Source organism: Amblyraja radiata, chromosome 8 (genome assembly GCF_010909765.2).
Source record: "Amblyraja radiata isolate CabotCenter1 chromosome 8, sAmbRad1.1.pri, whole genome shotgun sequence".
In the NCBI taxonomy this organism is placed as follows: domain Eukaryota; kingdom Metazoa; phylum Chordata; class Chondrichthyes; order Rajiformes; family Rajidae; genus Amblyraja; species Amblyraja radiata.
In genome coordinates, this window is record NC_045963.1 from 26,657,095 (window position 1) to 26,672,789 (window position 15,695).

General features: G+C 44.0%; 1 protein-coding gene across 1 annotated transcript in view; it reads left to right on the top strand.

Moving 5' to 3' along the window:
* The window catches only part of ryr2 (ryanodine receptor 2), a 301,683-nt gene that overhangs the window by 121,345 nt on the left and 164,643 nt on the right, over positions 1-15,695 (top strand). Inside the window, 5 exon segments of the mRNA XM_033025458.1 lie at positions 2,210-2,369; positions 5,174-5,260; positions 6,617-6,843; positions 10,123-10,918; positions 15,270-15,470. Of these exon segments, the coding sequence (XP_032881349.1) occupies positions 2,210-2,369; positions 5,174-5,260; positions 6,617-6,843; positions 10,123-10,918; positions 15,270-15,470 (1,471 nt within the window).

Consider the following 15,695-nt stretch of genomic DNA (forward strand, 5'->3'; position numbering starts at 1 on the left):
GGTTTAGGCTTTCAATTGAAGGCGAGAGAAGCTTTGGGTATGAAAGGGAATTTCTACATGGGACACTTATAGTAGCACTGTTCTAATGGCAGCAAAATCAGACTGTCACTGGTGAGCTGTCAAAAGAAGGAGAGCTTTGATAGATAATGATGCCAGTCGCCTCATGAATGCAGTTGTGTCACTAAACAAATTGAGGGCAGCACAGTGGCACAGCAGTAGAGTTGCTGCTTTACAGCGCCAGAGATCCAGGTTCGATCCTGACTACGGGTGCTGTCTCTATGGAGTTTGCACATTCTACCTGTGACCCACGTTCCAAAGATGTGCAGGTTTTAGATTAATTGGCCTCTGTAGCTTGTCCCCAGCGCGTAGGATAGAACGTGTATGGGTGATCTTTGGTCAGCGCAGACTTGGTGGGCCGAAAGGCCTGGTTCCACACTGTATCTCTAAACTAAATTAAAATAAATGGGAGCTTTAATAAACAAAGAACTGCAGATATGCTTTACATTAAAAATAGATGAAAAAATGCTGGAGTAACTCAGTGGGTCAGGTAGCATCTCTGCAGAAAATGGCTAGGGGACGTTTTTTGGGTCGGTCCTTTCTTACCTGTCCAGATTCTCCAGAGATGCTGCCTGACCCACTGAGTTACCCCAGCACTTTGTGTTGTTACATGGGAGTTTTGTTCTTTATCAACAGAAGAGATATGGATATAAAAAATTATTGGTGGAAGAATGATGGGGCATTCACGTGCAGGTTGTGATCAACAATAACTTGTATCATGTTGAACATGGTTCTCACAAGAACAGAAATAATTTGCCACACATAGCCGAAGATGTCAGACATGTTGGTGCAATGTCAAATGTCTGATTAATTGATAGTGAGTTGGGTTGCATTTAGAAGGATGAGGGAAGGCCTGGATAGAATGTATGTGGAGAGGATGTTTACAGTATTGGGAGAGTCTTGGACCAGAGGGCACGGCCTCAGAATAAAAGGGCGTACCTTTAGAATGGCGATGAGGTAAAATTTATTTACCAACAGGAGGGTGAATCTGGAATTCATTGCCACAGATGGCTGTGGAAGCCAAGTCATTGGGTATTTTTAAAGTGTAGATATGGTTCTTGATTACTAAGAGCATGAAAGGGGAGGTTAGAGGAGATGGCAGGAGAGTGGGGTTAAGAGGAAAAATAGATTAGCCATGGTTGAATGGCGGAGCAGACTCGATGGGCCGAATGGCCCAATTCTACTCCTGTGCCATGGTTTTATTATATTATGGAGATTACAGGCAAGGGATGAGGGAAGTGATTATCCAGTGAAACTCACCTTCAGTTAGTGAAAGAGTCATAGAGTCCTACAGTTTAAGTAAATACTGCAGATGCTGGAAAAATCGAAGGTAAACAAAAATGCTGGAGAAACCAAGGATATGTGACGTTTCGGGTCTCGACACGAAGCGTCACCTATTCCTTCGCTCCATAGATGCTGCCTCACCCGCTGAGTTTCTCCAGCATTTTTGTCTACCTTAGAGTCCTACAGGATCTACGGCCTAACTTCCCCACACTGACAAACGTGCCCCATCTACACTCGTCCCACCTGCCTGCGTTTGACCCATATCCCTCTAGTCCTATCCTATCCTATCCATGTGCCTGTCTAAATGTTTCTTAAACATTGCAATAGATATGCCTCAACTAGCTCCTCTGGCAGCTTGGTCCATACACCCACCACCCTTTGTGTGAAACAAATTGCCCCTCAGGTTCATATTAAATCTTTACCCCCTCAGCTAAAACCTACGTCCTCTGGTTCCCGAATTCCCAACACGGGTCAAGAAACTCTGTGCGTATGCCCCAACTATTCCTCTCACGATTTTGTACATCTCTATAAGATCACCCGTCATACTCAAGCGCTCCAAGGAATAATGTCCCAGCCTGCTCAACCTCTCCCTATCGTTCAGGCCCTCGTGTCCAGGCAACATCCTCGTTAATCCTGTCCTCGCCCTTTCCAGCTTGGCACCATCTTTCCTATAATATAATTTTGTACACCTCTATAAGATCACCCCTCATCCTCCTGCGCTCCAAGTTGCTTTTCGGAGAGACGGAACGATGCGGTTAGCTGCCAATACAGCTGGAAGTCTTTCATTCCAGGCATTGTTATATCTGCCCACACACATTGCGGCATAGCTCTGACTGATTTTTCTGTAAATGTTTTTTTCCCATTGCAGCATAAAACGAAGTAACTGCTACATGGTGTGGGCGGGAGAAAGCACAAGCCCTGGGCAAGGACGAAATAACAATGGCCTGGAAATTGGCTGCCTAGTGGATACTGCTAGCGGCTTATTGACCTTCACTGCCAATGGCAAGGAATTAAATACATATTATCAGGTAAGTCTTAGGTTGCAAATGGAATGGAAAGAGAGATTTCCACTTTACTGTAGTTTTTATCTTTCTTTCTGTATGGGAAATCATGTCTCATGAATTTTAGTTTTAGTTTTAGTTTTAGAGATACAGCATGGAAAGAGACCCTTCGGCCCACCGAATCCGTGCCGACCAATGATTACCCGTACACTAGTTCTGTCCTACACACTAGGGACAATTTACATGATTTACCGCGTGGATTTCCTCCCACATCCCAATGACGTGGGTTGGTACAATGGCGCAGCAATAGAGGTGCTGGCTTACAGCACCAGAGACCCGGGTTCAATCCTGACTACGAGAGCTGTCAGTACTGGGTTTGTACGTTTTCCCTATGACTGCATGGGTTTTCTCTTGGTGCTCCTAAGATGTGGGGGATTGTAGGTTAATTGGCTTCTGTAAATTCTAGTATGTAGGATAGAACTAGTTGACGAATAATTGAAAGTTGGTGCGGGCTCAGTGGGATGAAAGGCCTGTTTCCACGCTGTATCTCTAAAACTAAAGCTTAAAACTACTGGGTTTTAAATCAAATTCGTGCATTTCATTCTTAATTTAATGAGTTGTGGTTTTCGTGTTCAGCTGACCCATTTAGCGAGTTTTGATGTGCAAACGTGCTAAGAGCGATAAAATGTTGTTGACAAACTATATTAACACATTAGGCATGTTTGTTGTACAGGGGCTCTTGTTTGGGAATGTGTCTGTACTGTAATGGTTGAAATTTCTATCTGCGCTTTGGGAGAAAAAAAACCCCCCATGTTAAATTGATCTCAGTTACTCTTTATTAGTCAAAAAACACATTTCATATACCTGCTGAAGTGTCCCTTTCTAAGGACTTCCACACTGTGGGTTGCATTAAAAACCCTCACAACCACACAATGTGCCACCATTTTGTTAATGTTACAATGGACCACACACTTCATTGAACCATAAGTAGGCAGACTGGAGTGGTGTTCCGTTATTCATTATCCAGATCCATTATCTTGTTTTTTTGTGTGTGCTAATTTATACCTCCAAGTAGATTGCTCTTCATCAAAAAAATTGCACTAAGTGTTTGCTAGAGAGTGCTTGAGCACTCATTTGTACGCCTACAGAGCAGAGTTATTTGTTGGGATATGAATCAAAATGTTGGTTGGATCTTCTGTTTCATAGAGACATAGAGCCACACAGTGTGGAAACAGGCCCTTTGACCCAACTTGCCCATGCCAACCAACATGCCCCATCTACACTGGTCCCACCTGCCTGTGTTTGGACCTTATCCCTCTCAACCTATACTATCCATGTACCTGTCCAAATGTATTTTAAATGTTGTTATACTACCTGCCTCCCTACCTCCTCCAGCAACTCGTTCCATTAACCCACCATCCTCTGTGTGGTGAAAGTTGTCCCGCAGGTTCCTATTATTTTTTTCCTCTCTCATCTTAAACCTATGTCCTATGATTCCCCAACTCTGTGTAAAAGACTCTGGGCATTCACCCTATCAATTCTCCTCGTGATTTTATGCACCCCTCATCTTTCTGCGCTCCAAGGAATAATGTCCTAACCTGTTCAACCTTTCCATATAGCTCAGGTCCTCGAGTCCCTCGAGTCCTGGCTTCATAACTCTTCTCTGCACCTTTCCAGCTCAACAACATTTCTCCTATAACATGGTGACCAAAACTGAACACAATACTCTAAATGTGGCCTCAGCAATGTCTTGTACAACTGTAACATGTTCTCCTGACTTCCATACTCAATATTCTGACTGATGAAGGCCAATGTGCTAAATGCCTTCTGGACCACCCAATCTACCTGTGACGCCACTTTCAAGGAAAAAGCTGGGCCTGAGCTATAGCGAGAGGTTTACCTGACAGCAAGGATACCACACATAGAAACTAAAAACTGCAGATGCTGGGTAGTACACACAAGGACACACAGTGCTTGAGTAACTCAGCAGGTCAGGCAGCAGTCTGAAGAAGGGTCTCGATCCGAAACATTACCTATCCATGTTCTCGAGAGATGTTGCCATACCTGCTGAGTTACTCCAGCAATTTGTGCCCTTTAGGATACTGCATGTTTTTCCACGCACCATGGCGGACCAGACTTACGTGTATTTAGCTGCAACTAGCATAACGAGAATGCAGACACAAGGAACTGCAGATGCTGGCTTACAAATAAAGGTGACAAAGTGCTGGAGTAATTCAGTGGGTCAGGCAGCATCTCTGGAGAACATGGATAGGTCACCTTTTGGTTCAGGACCCTTCTTCAGACTGTCAAGGCAGGTACAATGTTTATAAGATATTTGGACTGGTACAAGGATAAGAAAGGTTTTGAGGGATATAGAGGCAAAACGGGACCAGCTTAGATGGTCGTCATGTAGAAACAAAGAAATACAGATGCTGGTTAATACACAAGAGGACACAAAATGCTGAAGTAACTCAGCGGATCTGGCAGCATCTCTGAAGAACATGGATCGGTGATGTTTTGGGTCAAGACCCTTCTTCAGGCTGATTTACATGGTGGGGGGTGGGGGGGGTGGGGGGGAGAAAGCTGAATAGGGTAGAGGCAGGACAAAGCATTTAGGGTTTGGTCCCTTCATCAGAATGGTCTATTATCCCTAACGTCCCTATTATCTTGGATTAAAACTGAGATGTATGTGCTCACTCACTTGGAACATTCAATAATTTCATTGCATCCAGAATGACCCTGCAGAAGACTAGGTTGCATTCTTTAGATGTTGGTCTAAACCCTAATTGAAACTTTCTCCAGCAGTAACATTAATGTTCTTCTTTGATTAGGTGGAAGCAAGCACAAAACTATTTGCTGCGGTCTTTGCGCAAGCCACAAGTCCCAATGTATTCCAGTTTGAACTGGGAAGGGTTAAGGTAAGTCATGAGTTCATGCTTCCAATGAGCCTTGCTTGAAGATTTGAGATAGGCCTGCAGAACAGATATGAAGGTTAGAACTAGGACTCTACTCCTTGGAGCACAGGAGAATGAGGGGTGATCTTATAGAGATGTACAAAATCATGAGAGGAATAGATTTGGTGGACACACAAATTTTCTTGCCCAGAGTAGGGGAATCGAGAACCAGACGACATAGATTTAAGGTGAAGAGGGAAAGATTTAATAGGAGGGGTACGTTTTTCTCAAAGGGTGGTGGGTGCATGGAATGAGCTGCCAGAGGAGGTAGTTGCGACAGGTATTATCGCAACATTTAGAATAGGTACATGGATAGGACAGATATGTGGGATATGGGATATTAGAGGGATATGGGTTAAATGCTGGTAGGTGGGACTAGTGTAGATGGGACACTTTGGCCGGTGTGGGTGAGTTGGCCCGAAGGAGCTTGTTTCCACGCTGTATGACTCTATGACTCCAACTGGTGAGTTTATGCTGAGGGAAGAGATCCATTTATTCACCATTTATTGGCCATTATTGGTATTGGTGAATTTGTTGCATTTGGCAGCAAGGGTATTTTACTGACCATCTATCACCACCTAGTGGGTTATTGTTGTTTAACAGGTAAGCACAAATTTGACTCTCAGAACACAGAACGTTGAACAGCACAGCACAGGAACAGACCCTTCAGTCCACGATGTCTATGCCAAAGAGGATGCCAAGATAAATTAATCTCACCAGCCTGCGTGATCCTTATTCCTCCATGTCCTACATATCCATGTGCCTATCTAAAAGTCTCTTGAACCACCACCTTAAATGCCTCTTAACACACAGTTGATATCAACTAGCTGAATGTGCTTTTCCAAGCTGGCTATTGCAAGCAACAAACAGAAAAATCAGGAAAAGTGGTTTCCCCTGAAGCTCGGGTTTCCTCACACATTCCAAAGACACACAGATTTGTGCGTTGACATAACAAGCTGGAGTAACTCAGCTTTGCTAAATTGTCCATATGGTGTAGGTGTGTCCTGAGAACAAAGAGCGACCTGGCGGGGGAGGAGGGGGGTGCCGAGGATGAAGTCGGACAATCAGGACAAAAATGATTACTTGTGTAACTTTTTTGTCAGCGTCCTATACGTGGCGACTCTTTGCGAACTTGTGTACTATACGCAAACAGAGAATTTCACTGTGCCCAGGTACACATGACAGTAAAGTATCATTCATTTATTCATAGAACTAGTGTGTTAGTGACTGTTAGCCTGCGCAGACTCGGCGAGTTGACGCATCTGTTTCCACGCTGTATCTCTAAGCTAAAGTAACAGGCTGTATTTTTGTTTATTTCAGAATGTGATGCCCCTGTCAGCAGGGTTATTTAAAAGTGAGCGAAGGAACCCTATTCCACAGTGTCCGCCTCGACTTCACGTCCAGTATCTGACTCCCGTGCTGTGGAGCAGAGTGCCGAACGAGTTCTTAAAGGTGGATGTCAGTCGCGTCAGTGACCGCCATGGATGGCAGGTGCAATGTACAGAACCTTTACGATTCATGTCTTTACATATTCCCGAAGAGAACAGGTGAGCACACAGGAGCACTCAGTGATCTGTGAACACTTAATAAAGCTCGCATTCAAATTGTGGTCAATCACAATGCTACACGTCCAACATAAACATTTTGATGAGTTTTAAACACCAAAACCATTTCATGATCTGTTTATGTTTTGACACAAGCAGCAGGGAAACTATCTGGAGTGTCTGTGTGAGAACTATAAAAGGCGTGAACGCAATAAGGCTACTAGTCTATGGTGAGATATATATATATATACTAGACTAAGTGGGACCCGTTGGATCCCAGCATCACACAGGAGGGCTGGTCATCCAACGCAATATTCCACCTCTCCACCAATTCTAATATTGGTGGCCAGTTAGGAGGGGGGGGCTTTCTGGAGCACTAGTATGGGTGTTGTGGGCTGAAGGGACTGGTTTCCAGAGGGCTAGTATGCAAATTGTGCGTCAAATGGATTCTTGGGCTGGAGTCTCAGTCAATCAAGCCTGTTGTGCTGGCAACTCACTCACTCACGGCTGGTGGGCTGGTAGTTTGCTCACGGCTAGCAGGGTGCAAGGCCACCAAATTCAAGTGCAGTTTCATACCATTTGAAGTAGGGTGCAAAGCCACTAAAGACAGCGAGTCGTGACCTCTCCCTCCTCCATCTTGCAGAGACTGAGCCACACCCACATTTCCGGGTTTTATAACCCCTCCCCCCCCCACTGGAAAAGGTGTGGCTTTCATGGAGTGATTGACAGGAGAGAGATTCTCAACATTAAAAAAAAAAACTAATAACACTTTTATTTTTCATTGATGGGAAGAATTCTCTGCATCTGCTCAGCGGATGGGGACTGAGTAAGATGGCCAAAAATCACAGCCGTAAGTGGTAGTGTTTTATCTAAAATCAATATACAGTGCAAACAGGAAGTAAGTGCATTTACAGTAGTGCCTTTTAACTTCAAGCCAAAGCACCCAAGCCACCATTTGCAGTAAGTAATGCCTTTTAACTTCAAGCCATTGCATCTAAGCCACCATTTGCAGTAAGTAATGCCTTTTAACTTCAAGCCATTGCATTTAAGCCACCATTTGCAGTAAGTAGTGCCTTTCAATTTCATGCTACCATTAGCAGTAAATAATGCCTTTCAACTTCAAGCCAAAGCACCCAAGCCACCATTTGCAGTAAGTAGTGCCTTTCAACTTCAAGCCACCATTTGCAGTAATAGTGCCTTTCAACTTCAAACCAAAGCTCCCAAGCCATCATTTGCAGGAAGTAGTGCCTTTCAACTTCAAAGCTCCCAAGCCACCATTTGCAGTAAGTAGTGCCTTTCAACTTCAAGCCAAAGCAACCAATCCATCATTTGCAGTAATAGTGCCTTTCAACTTCAAGCCACAATTTGCAGTAATGGTGCCTTTCAACTGCAAGCCAAAGCAACCAAGCCACCATTTGCAGTAAGTAGTGCCTTTCAACTTCAAGCCAAAGCTCCCAAGCCACCATTTGCAGGAAGTAGTGCCTTTCAACTTCAAGCCAAAGCAACCAAGCCACCATTTGCAGTGAGTAGTGCCTTTCAACTTCAAGCCAAAGCTCCCAAGCCACCATTTGCAGTAAGTAGTGCCTTTCAACTTCATGCCACCATTTGCAGTAAGTAGTGCCTTTCAATTTCAAGACACACCCAAGCCAAGCCAACCAGGGGAGGGGGGGTGCTTTCTGGAGCGCTAGTATGAACCGTTTTAGAACCAATAGACATTTTTCTTGCAAGCTTTAGAACCAGTAGAGACACTTTTTGCAAGCTTTAGAACCAATAGACATTTTTTTTGCAAGCTTTAGGACCAATAGACATTTTTTTTGCAAGCTTGAGAACCAATAGACATTTTTCTGCAAGCTTTAGAACCAATAGTCATTTTTTTGCAAGCTTTAGAAGCAATAGACACTTTTTGCAAGCTTTAGAAGCAATAGACACTTTTTGCAAGCTTTAGAAGCAATAGAGACACTTTTTGCAAGCTTTAGCAATAGATACACCTTTTGCAAGCTTTAGGAGCAATAGAGACATTTTTTGCAAGCTTTAGAACCAATAGACATATTTTTGCAAGCTTTAGAACCAATAGAGATATTTTTGCAAGCTTTAGAACCAATAGACATTTTTTTGCAAGCTTTAGAACCAATAGACATTTTTTGCAAGCTTTAGAACCAATAGACATTTTTTGCAAGCTTTAGAACCAATAGACATTTTTTTGCAAGCTTTAGAACCAATAGACATTTTTTTGCAAGCTTTAGAACCAAGAGACATTGTTTTGCAAGCTTTAGAACCAATAGACATTTTTTGCAAGCTTTAGAACCAATAGACATTTTTTGCAAGCTTTAGAACCAATAGAGACACTTTTTGCAAGCTTTAAAACCAATAGACACATTCTGCAAGCATTTTAGAACCACTAAGGGCACTTACATTTGAGTAGACATGTGTTCAGTGTTATTCACAGCTCAGAGAAACGTGACCCTCTGCCTTCCTCCATCTTGAAGAGACTGTGTGGCACACCACTTCCTGGTTTTATAGTCTCTCCCCCCTGCCACCAGCGGGGGCAGCAGAGAGAGTGGAGAATTTTGTAAAAACATTAATATCTCCGTAATTTTTAATCGACGGGGAAAATCCTCAGCACACATGCGGCGGAGGGGGGCTCTGAGCGAGGTGGCCAAAAATGACGGCCGTAGGTGGCGGCGTTCTCTCGGAAATCGCAGCACAGATGGCCAAAACCGGTCAAGAACAGACTTTTAGTAATATAGATATATATAAACATATATGTCTGTGTGTGTCAAAGCATAGACCAGTTTAATCCAGGCTTATTGCGTTCACGCCTTTTATACTACGCACACACACATGCACACGCACACATAATATGTGTGTGTGTGTGTGTATATATATATATATTTTGTTTTTGTTTTTTATTCTTTAGACGATTTTAACATTAAGAAACGGTTAGGTCGGCGGTTGGTTACAAAAAAAAGGCGATCAAGGTGGCATATGTGAAGAGATTGGAACATGGAATAAAAATGACAATCCTTGTACAGTGTGACAAGTTCGGCTGACCAGCCTTTCCTTTGTAATTTTCACATGGTTCAACCAGACAATTCATATAATCATGCAGCACTGAAACAGGCCACCATTAGTTTAGTTTAGTTTAGTTTAGTGTAGTTGTACAGCATGGACCTCTATCTGAAGTACTGTGAATCCCGCGTTCAAGTATAGACAGAAAGCTTGCAGAGGGAATCATAGTTACAGTAAACGCTAACCTTTCCTTTGATTCTTTACGATATGTAGGTCTTTGGATATCTTGGAGCTGACAGAGCACGAGGAGCTGCTGAAATTTCACTACCATACCTTGCGTTTGTATTCCGCAGTTTGTGCTTTAGGCAATAACCGAGTGGCCCATGCTCTTTGCAGCCACGTGGACGAGTCTCAATTGCTGTACGCAATAGAGAACAAATATGTACCTGGCTTACTGCGGGCAGGTTACTATGACCTACTCATTGACACTTACCTGAACACCTATGCCACTGCTCGGCTGATGATGAACAATGAGTTCATTGTTCCCATGACGGACGAAACCAAGAGCATCACCTTGTTTCCGGACGACAACCGGAATCACGCTGTCCCTGGCGTGGGGCTTAGCACCTCCCTCAGGCCGAGGATGCAGTTCTCCTCCACCAGCTTCCTCACTGTGACCGGGGAGTGTTTCCAGTACAGCCCGGAATTTCCGCTGGACATCCTGAAGGCCAAGACCATCGAGATGCTGACTGAAGCTGTGCAGGAAGGCAGCCTCCACGTGCGGGACCCAGTGGGCGGAAGCACTGAGTTCCTCTTCGTCCCCCTCATCAAGCTCTTCTACACCCTCCTCATCATGGGCATCTTCTGCAGCGAGGACCTGAAGCACATCCTGCAGCTGATCGAGGCCAGCGTGTTCTCCGAGAAGACCGACACCAGCGAAGAGAAGAGTGAGAAGGATGTAATCAAAGACGAACAGAAAGCAGAAGGAGGAGACGAGGAGTTCAGGGGTGAACAGGTTCCCCAGGAAGGCCTGCTACAGATGAAGCTTCCTGAGCCAGTCAAACTCCAGGTAACTCTTTAACCCTCATGGAGTCATTAACTCTCCAACAGGCCCTTCATCACTTGCCCACGCCGACCAGCATTCTTGATAGACACAAAGTGCTAGAGTAACTCAGCGGGTCAGGCATCATCTCCAGGATATTGCTGAACTCAGGTTTCGCTGAACATCTCCGCTCAGTATGCATTAACCTACCTGATCACCCGGTTGCTCAGCACTTTCACTCCCCCTCCCATTCCCAATTTGACCTTTCTGTCCTGGGCCTCCTCCATTGTCAAAGTGAGGCCCAGCGCAAATTGGAGGAACAGCACCTCATATTTTGCTTGGGTAGCTGACACCCCAGTGGTATGAACATTGACTTCTCTAACTTCAAATAGCCCTTGCTTTCCCTATCTCTCCATCCCCTCCCCCTTCCCAGTTCTCCCACTAGTCTTACTGTCTCCGACTACATTTTATCTCTGTCCCGTCCACTCCCCTGACTTCAGTCTGAAGAAGGGTCTCGACCCGAAACGTCACCCATTCCTTCTCTCCAGAGAGCTGCCTGTCCTGCTGAGTTACTCCAGCATTTTGTGTCTATCTCCAGGATATTGACAGTTGCCATTAGAGATTCCAATTGAAAGATATCTCTTGTCTGAAACAAGGAACTGCAAATGCTGGTTTACCAAGGAAAGACACAAAGTGGTGGAGTAACACAGCAGGTCAGGCAGCATCCCTCGAGAACAGGGATAGGTGATCTTTTGGGTCGGGACCCTTCTTCAGACTCAAAGTAGAGGCGGGAGGGAGGGGGGGAAATAAACTTGAGGTGAGTTTGCTTGTCCCCATTGTGGACATTGGACTTTGTCGATTAAACCGATGTACTACAATGCTGAGAACTATATTCTGCACTCTGTATCTTTCCCTTGTTCAGGCATCATCAAAGTGCTTTAAGAAGCATGACCTCTGGTTTAACACCATGTTGACTCCTGACTGGTTGTCTTACGATTTCCTAAATGTTCCGCTATTACTTCCTTAATAATAGATTTCATGATTTTCCCAAAGTCAGATGTCTGTGTACCTGGTTTTGTACCTGAGTTAACCCGAGTTTATGATTCAAGTTGAAGACCTGAACTCTCATGAGTTGGACTTTAGACTTCAGAAATACAGCTCGGAAACAGGCCCTTCGGCCCACCGAGTCCACGCTGTGTCGCGATCACCCGTACACCAGCACTATCCGACACATTGGGGACAATTTACAACTTTACCAAAGGCAATTAACCTACAAACCTGTACATCTTTGGAGTGCGGGAGGAAACTGGAGTACCCGGGGAAAACCCATGCAGGTCACGGGGAGAACGTACAAACTACATTCAGACAACACCCGTAGTCAGGATCGAACCCGGGTCTCTTGCGCTGTTCGGTAGCAATTCTACTGCTGCTGTCCCTAAGTTCTGATGAAACCTAAACTCCGTTTCTTCTTCCACAGTCATTGCTCGACCTGATAGATTTCAAGAAATTAGATCAAAGGAGTTTTGATACATTTTCATGATTCTTGAAATAATTAATTGTGCATTAAATAGGGTTATTGTATCTGTATGTTTGCAAATAATTGCAAATTATAGCAAAACAATATTTTAAGCCTGAAAGAATCTTCAGAGACATGTTGCATGGTTAATCATTTAATAATTCAATGATTCGATTATGCTTTATTGTCACATGTGCCCAGGTACAGTCAAATGCATTGTTTTGCATACAACCCAGCAACATCATGTAGCAGAACTCACCTGGGCAGTACACAATTGTTGCCACGTTTTGGTGCCGACAATATTGCAGAAGTTCACCGAACAGTCCCATCTACTGCCTGCTTACCGCCGCACGTGGCAGCAGCCACCCCCCTACTCCTCTGCCAGTTCCCCCTTCGTTCTCGGCTGTGTCCCCCCCCTCCCCCCCTGCCAGGTCCCTGTTGTTCTCAGCAGCCATTACCTAATGTCTTTTTAAATGAGGACGCTATTACTTCACTAATTAGGTGCCAGTCTGCTGAGATTTGGCTCTACTCCTACACATTTCTCATCCGTGGGTGTACTAAAGTCTTATATCAATGAGACATTGGTATTGAATGTCTGTCAGCCAGGCGTACTTCCCCCTTACTATCAAATACTGAAATATATATGATATGTTGAAGCAGAATGCTAATTGACGCTTTGTGTGTGGGCTTTAATAGTGCCCTGTTAAGTAAAATTATTCAGGTTTGTTTTTGTGAGACAACTACAAAGCTTAACTCCTTGAATTATTGATCATTACATTTTTTTAACTCAATGTTCATGTACGGCAGGGGATCATCCTTGATTCCTCTAGTCTAGTCTAGTTTTTAGTTTAGAGATACAGTATGGAAACAGGCCATTCGGTCCTCGGAGTCCATGCCAACCAGGGATCCCCCATGCATTATTCTAACCTACACACTAGGGAAAATGTATGGATGCCATATCTGAATTTGTGAGGCAGCAACTCTACCGCTGCGCCACTGTGCCGCCCCAAAGATTGGGAGTAAAAAGAAGTGAAATCTCTGGTCAGAAAACTGACAGGCTGATTAAAAATGGGGAACTTGGTTGCTGCGAAGAACCAAGAAACTGCAGATGCTGGTATATACCATAGATAGACACAAAGTGCTGGAGTAACTCAGCGGGTCAGGCAGCATCTCTGGAGAAAAAGGATAGAGTCTGAGGAAGGGTCCCAATTCAAAATGTCACGGAACCTTTTTCCACCAGAGACGCTGCCTTACCGCTGAGTTACTCCAGCACTTTGCGTCTCATCTGATTATTGTGTGGGAGAGTACAAAATAATCCCTGCTAACCACTTAACTGGTAATGATCCCACGCATCATCAAATGTAAGTGGACAGTTGAATTCACAACTCACAATTTGAAAGCTTTTTCTCAAATAATTATTTTTATAATGTATAAAGGTGATATTTTCAAAAGAGAAAAAAAAGTCATTTATTCCTCTGTTGATGTCCTTCTTTTCATCTCATAGTCATAGTCAATCAGCGTGGAAACAAGCCCTTACACCTACCACCCTTTGTGTGAACAAGTTACCCCTCATGTTCCTATTAAATCTTTTCCCCTTCACTTTGAACCAATGTCCTCTGGTCCTCAATTCCCCTACTCTGGGCAAAAGACTCTGTGCATCTAGCTGATCTGTTCCTCTCATGATTTTCTATGCCTCTATAAGATCACCCCTCATCTTCCTGCGCTCCAAGGAATAGAGACCCAGCCTACTCAACCTCTCCCTATAACTCACACCCTCTAGTCCTGCCAACATCCTCGTTAATTGGCTTCTGTAAATCGCCCCAAGCATGCAGGAAGTGGATGAAAAAGTGGGATAACACAGAACTATTGTGAACGGTATGGACTCGGTGGGCAGAAGAGCCTGTTTCCATGCTTGCAAGAAACCTGGAATAAAGAAAGATATGGGAGGTGGAGATCAAGAGATGCCAACAATTTTTAGGATATTTTGATGAGAGCTGGCAGAACAGAATCAATAACTCTGTAACTCAGAAACTTTGCTCTAAACTGAATTTCTTGTAAGATTTGCAATTAGTTGAGAGTTAAGAATATTTGGAAAATAAGGTTTCTTTCAACAATTCATACAAAATAGAATTCTCCTTGGGAACAATTCCTGCTTCAACCTATTGTAAAAGCACTGTGTTTACAGAGTCTCTGAAAGTAAGAAGTATTCTGTCATACTAATGGGAAGAGACACTGATGTATGGGGAGAAGGTAGGAGAATGGGGATGAGAGGGAATGATTGATCAGCCATGATTGAATGGCGGAGTAGACTCGATGGGCTGAATAGCCTAATTCTGCCTCTATGGCTTGTGAGCATAAGCACTTCTAGCTTCACCACCAATTCAGGTAGTGAGCTTCAGATCCCAGTAGAGTCATATAATCATTTCTCAACTGACTTCTAATTCTTCAATCAATTACTCTAAATCAGTGCCTCCAAGATATTGCCTTCGCTGCTGTAAAATAAAAATGTTATCTGTTTACCATGTCTAGGTCTGTCTTAGTTGAGTTTATAGATACAGCGTGGAAACAAGCCCTTCGGCCCACCAAATCCGCGCCGCCCAACACTCACCCTGTGCACTAGATCTATCCATTAGTCTAGGGACAGAAGCCAATTAACTTAGAACCCCGCACATCTTTGCAATGTGGCAGGTAACTGGAGTGCCGGGAAAAACCCACGCGGTTACAGAGAGAACATGCCAACTTAAAGACAGCGCCCATCGTCAGCATCGAACCTGAGGCAGCAACTCTATCACTGCGCCACTGTGCTGCCCGATGGTGTGTGTCTTATGGTGTGTGTTGAAATTTTGACTGACTTTCCCACAGATGTGCCACCTTCTGCAGTATTTGTGCGACTGCCAACTCCGCCATCGGATCGAAGCCACCGTTGGCTTTTCCGATGACTTTGTGCTGAAGCTGCAGGAGAACCAGAGGTTCCGGTATAACGAGGTGATGCAGGCATTAAACATGTCCGCTGCATTGACCGCCAAGAAAACCAAAGAATTCCGATCGCCTCCACAGGAGCAGGTAGGGAAAATTGCACTGGATGGACCGGATATTTAATTGAATCAAGAGTCAAGAGAGTCAAGAGTGTTTTACTGTTATATGTCCCAGACAGAACAATTAAATTCTTACTTGCAACGGCACAATAGAATATGTAAACATAGTACACTGTAAACAATATACAGTAATAAATGACAAAAAACGTTCAGTGTATATATATATATATATATATATATATGTGTGTGTGTG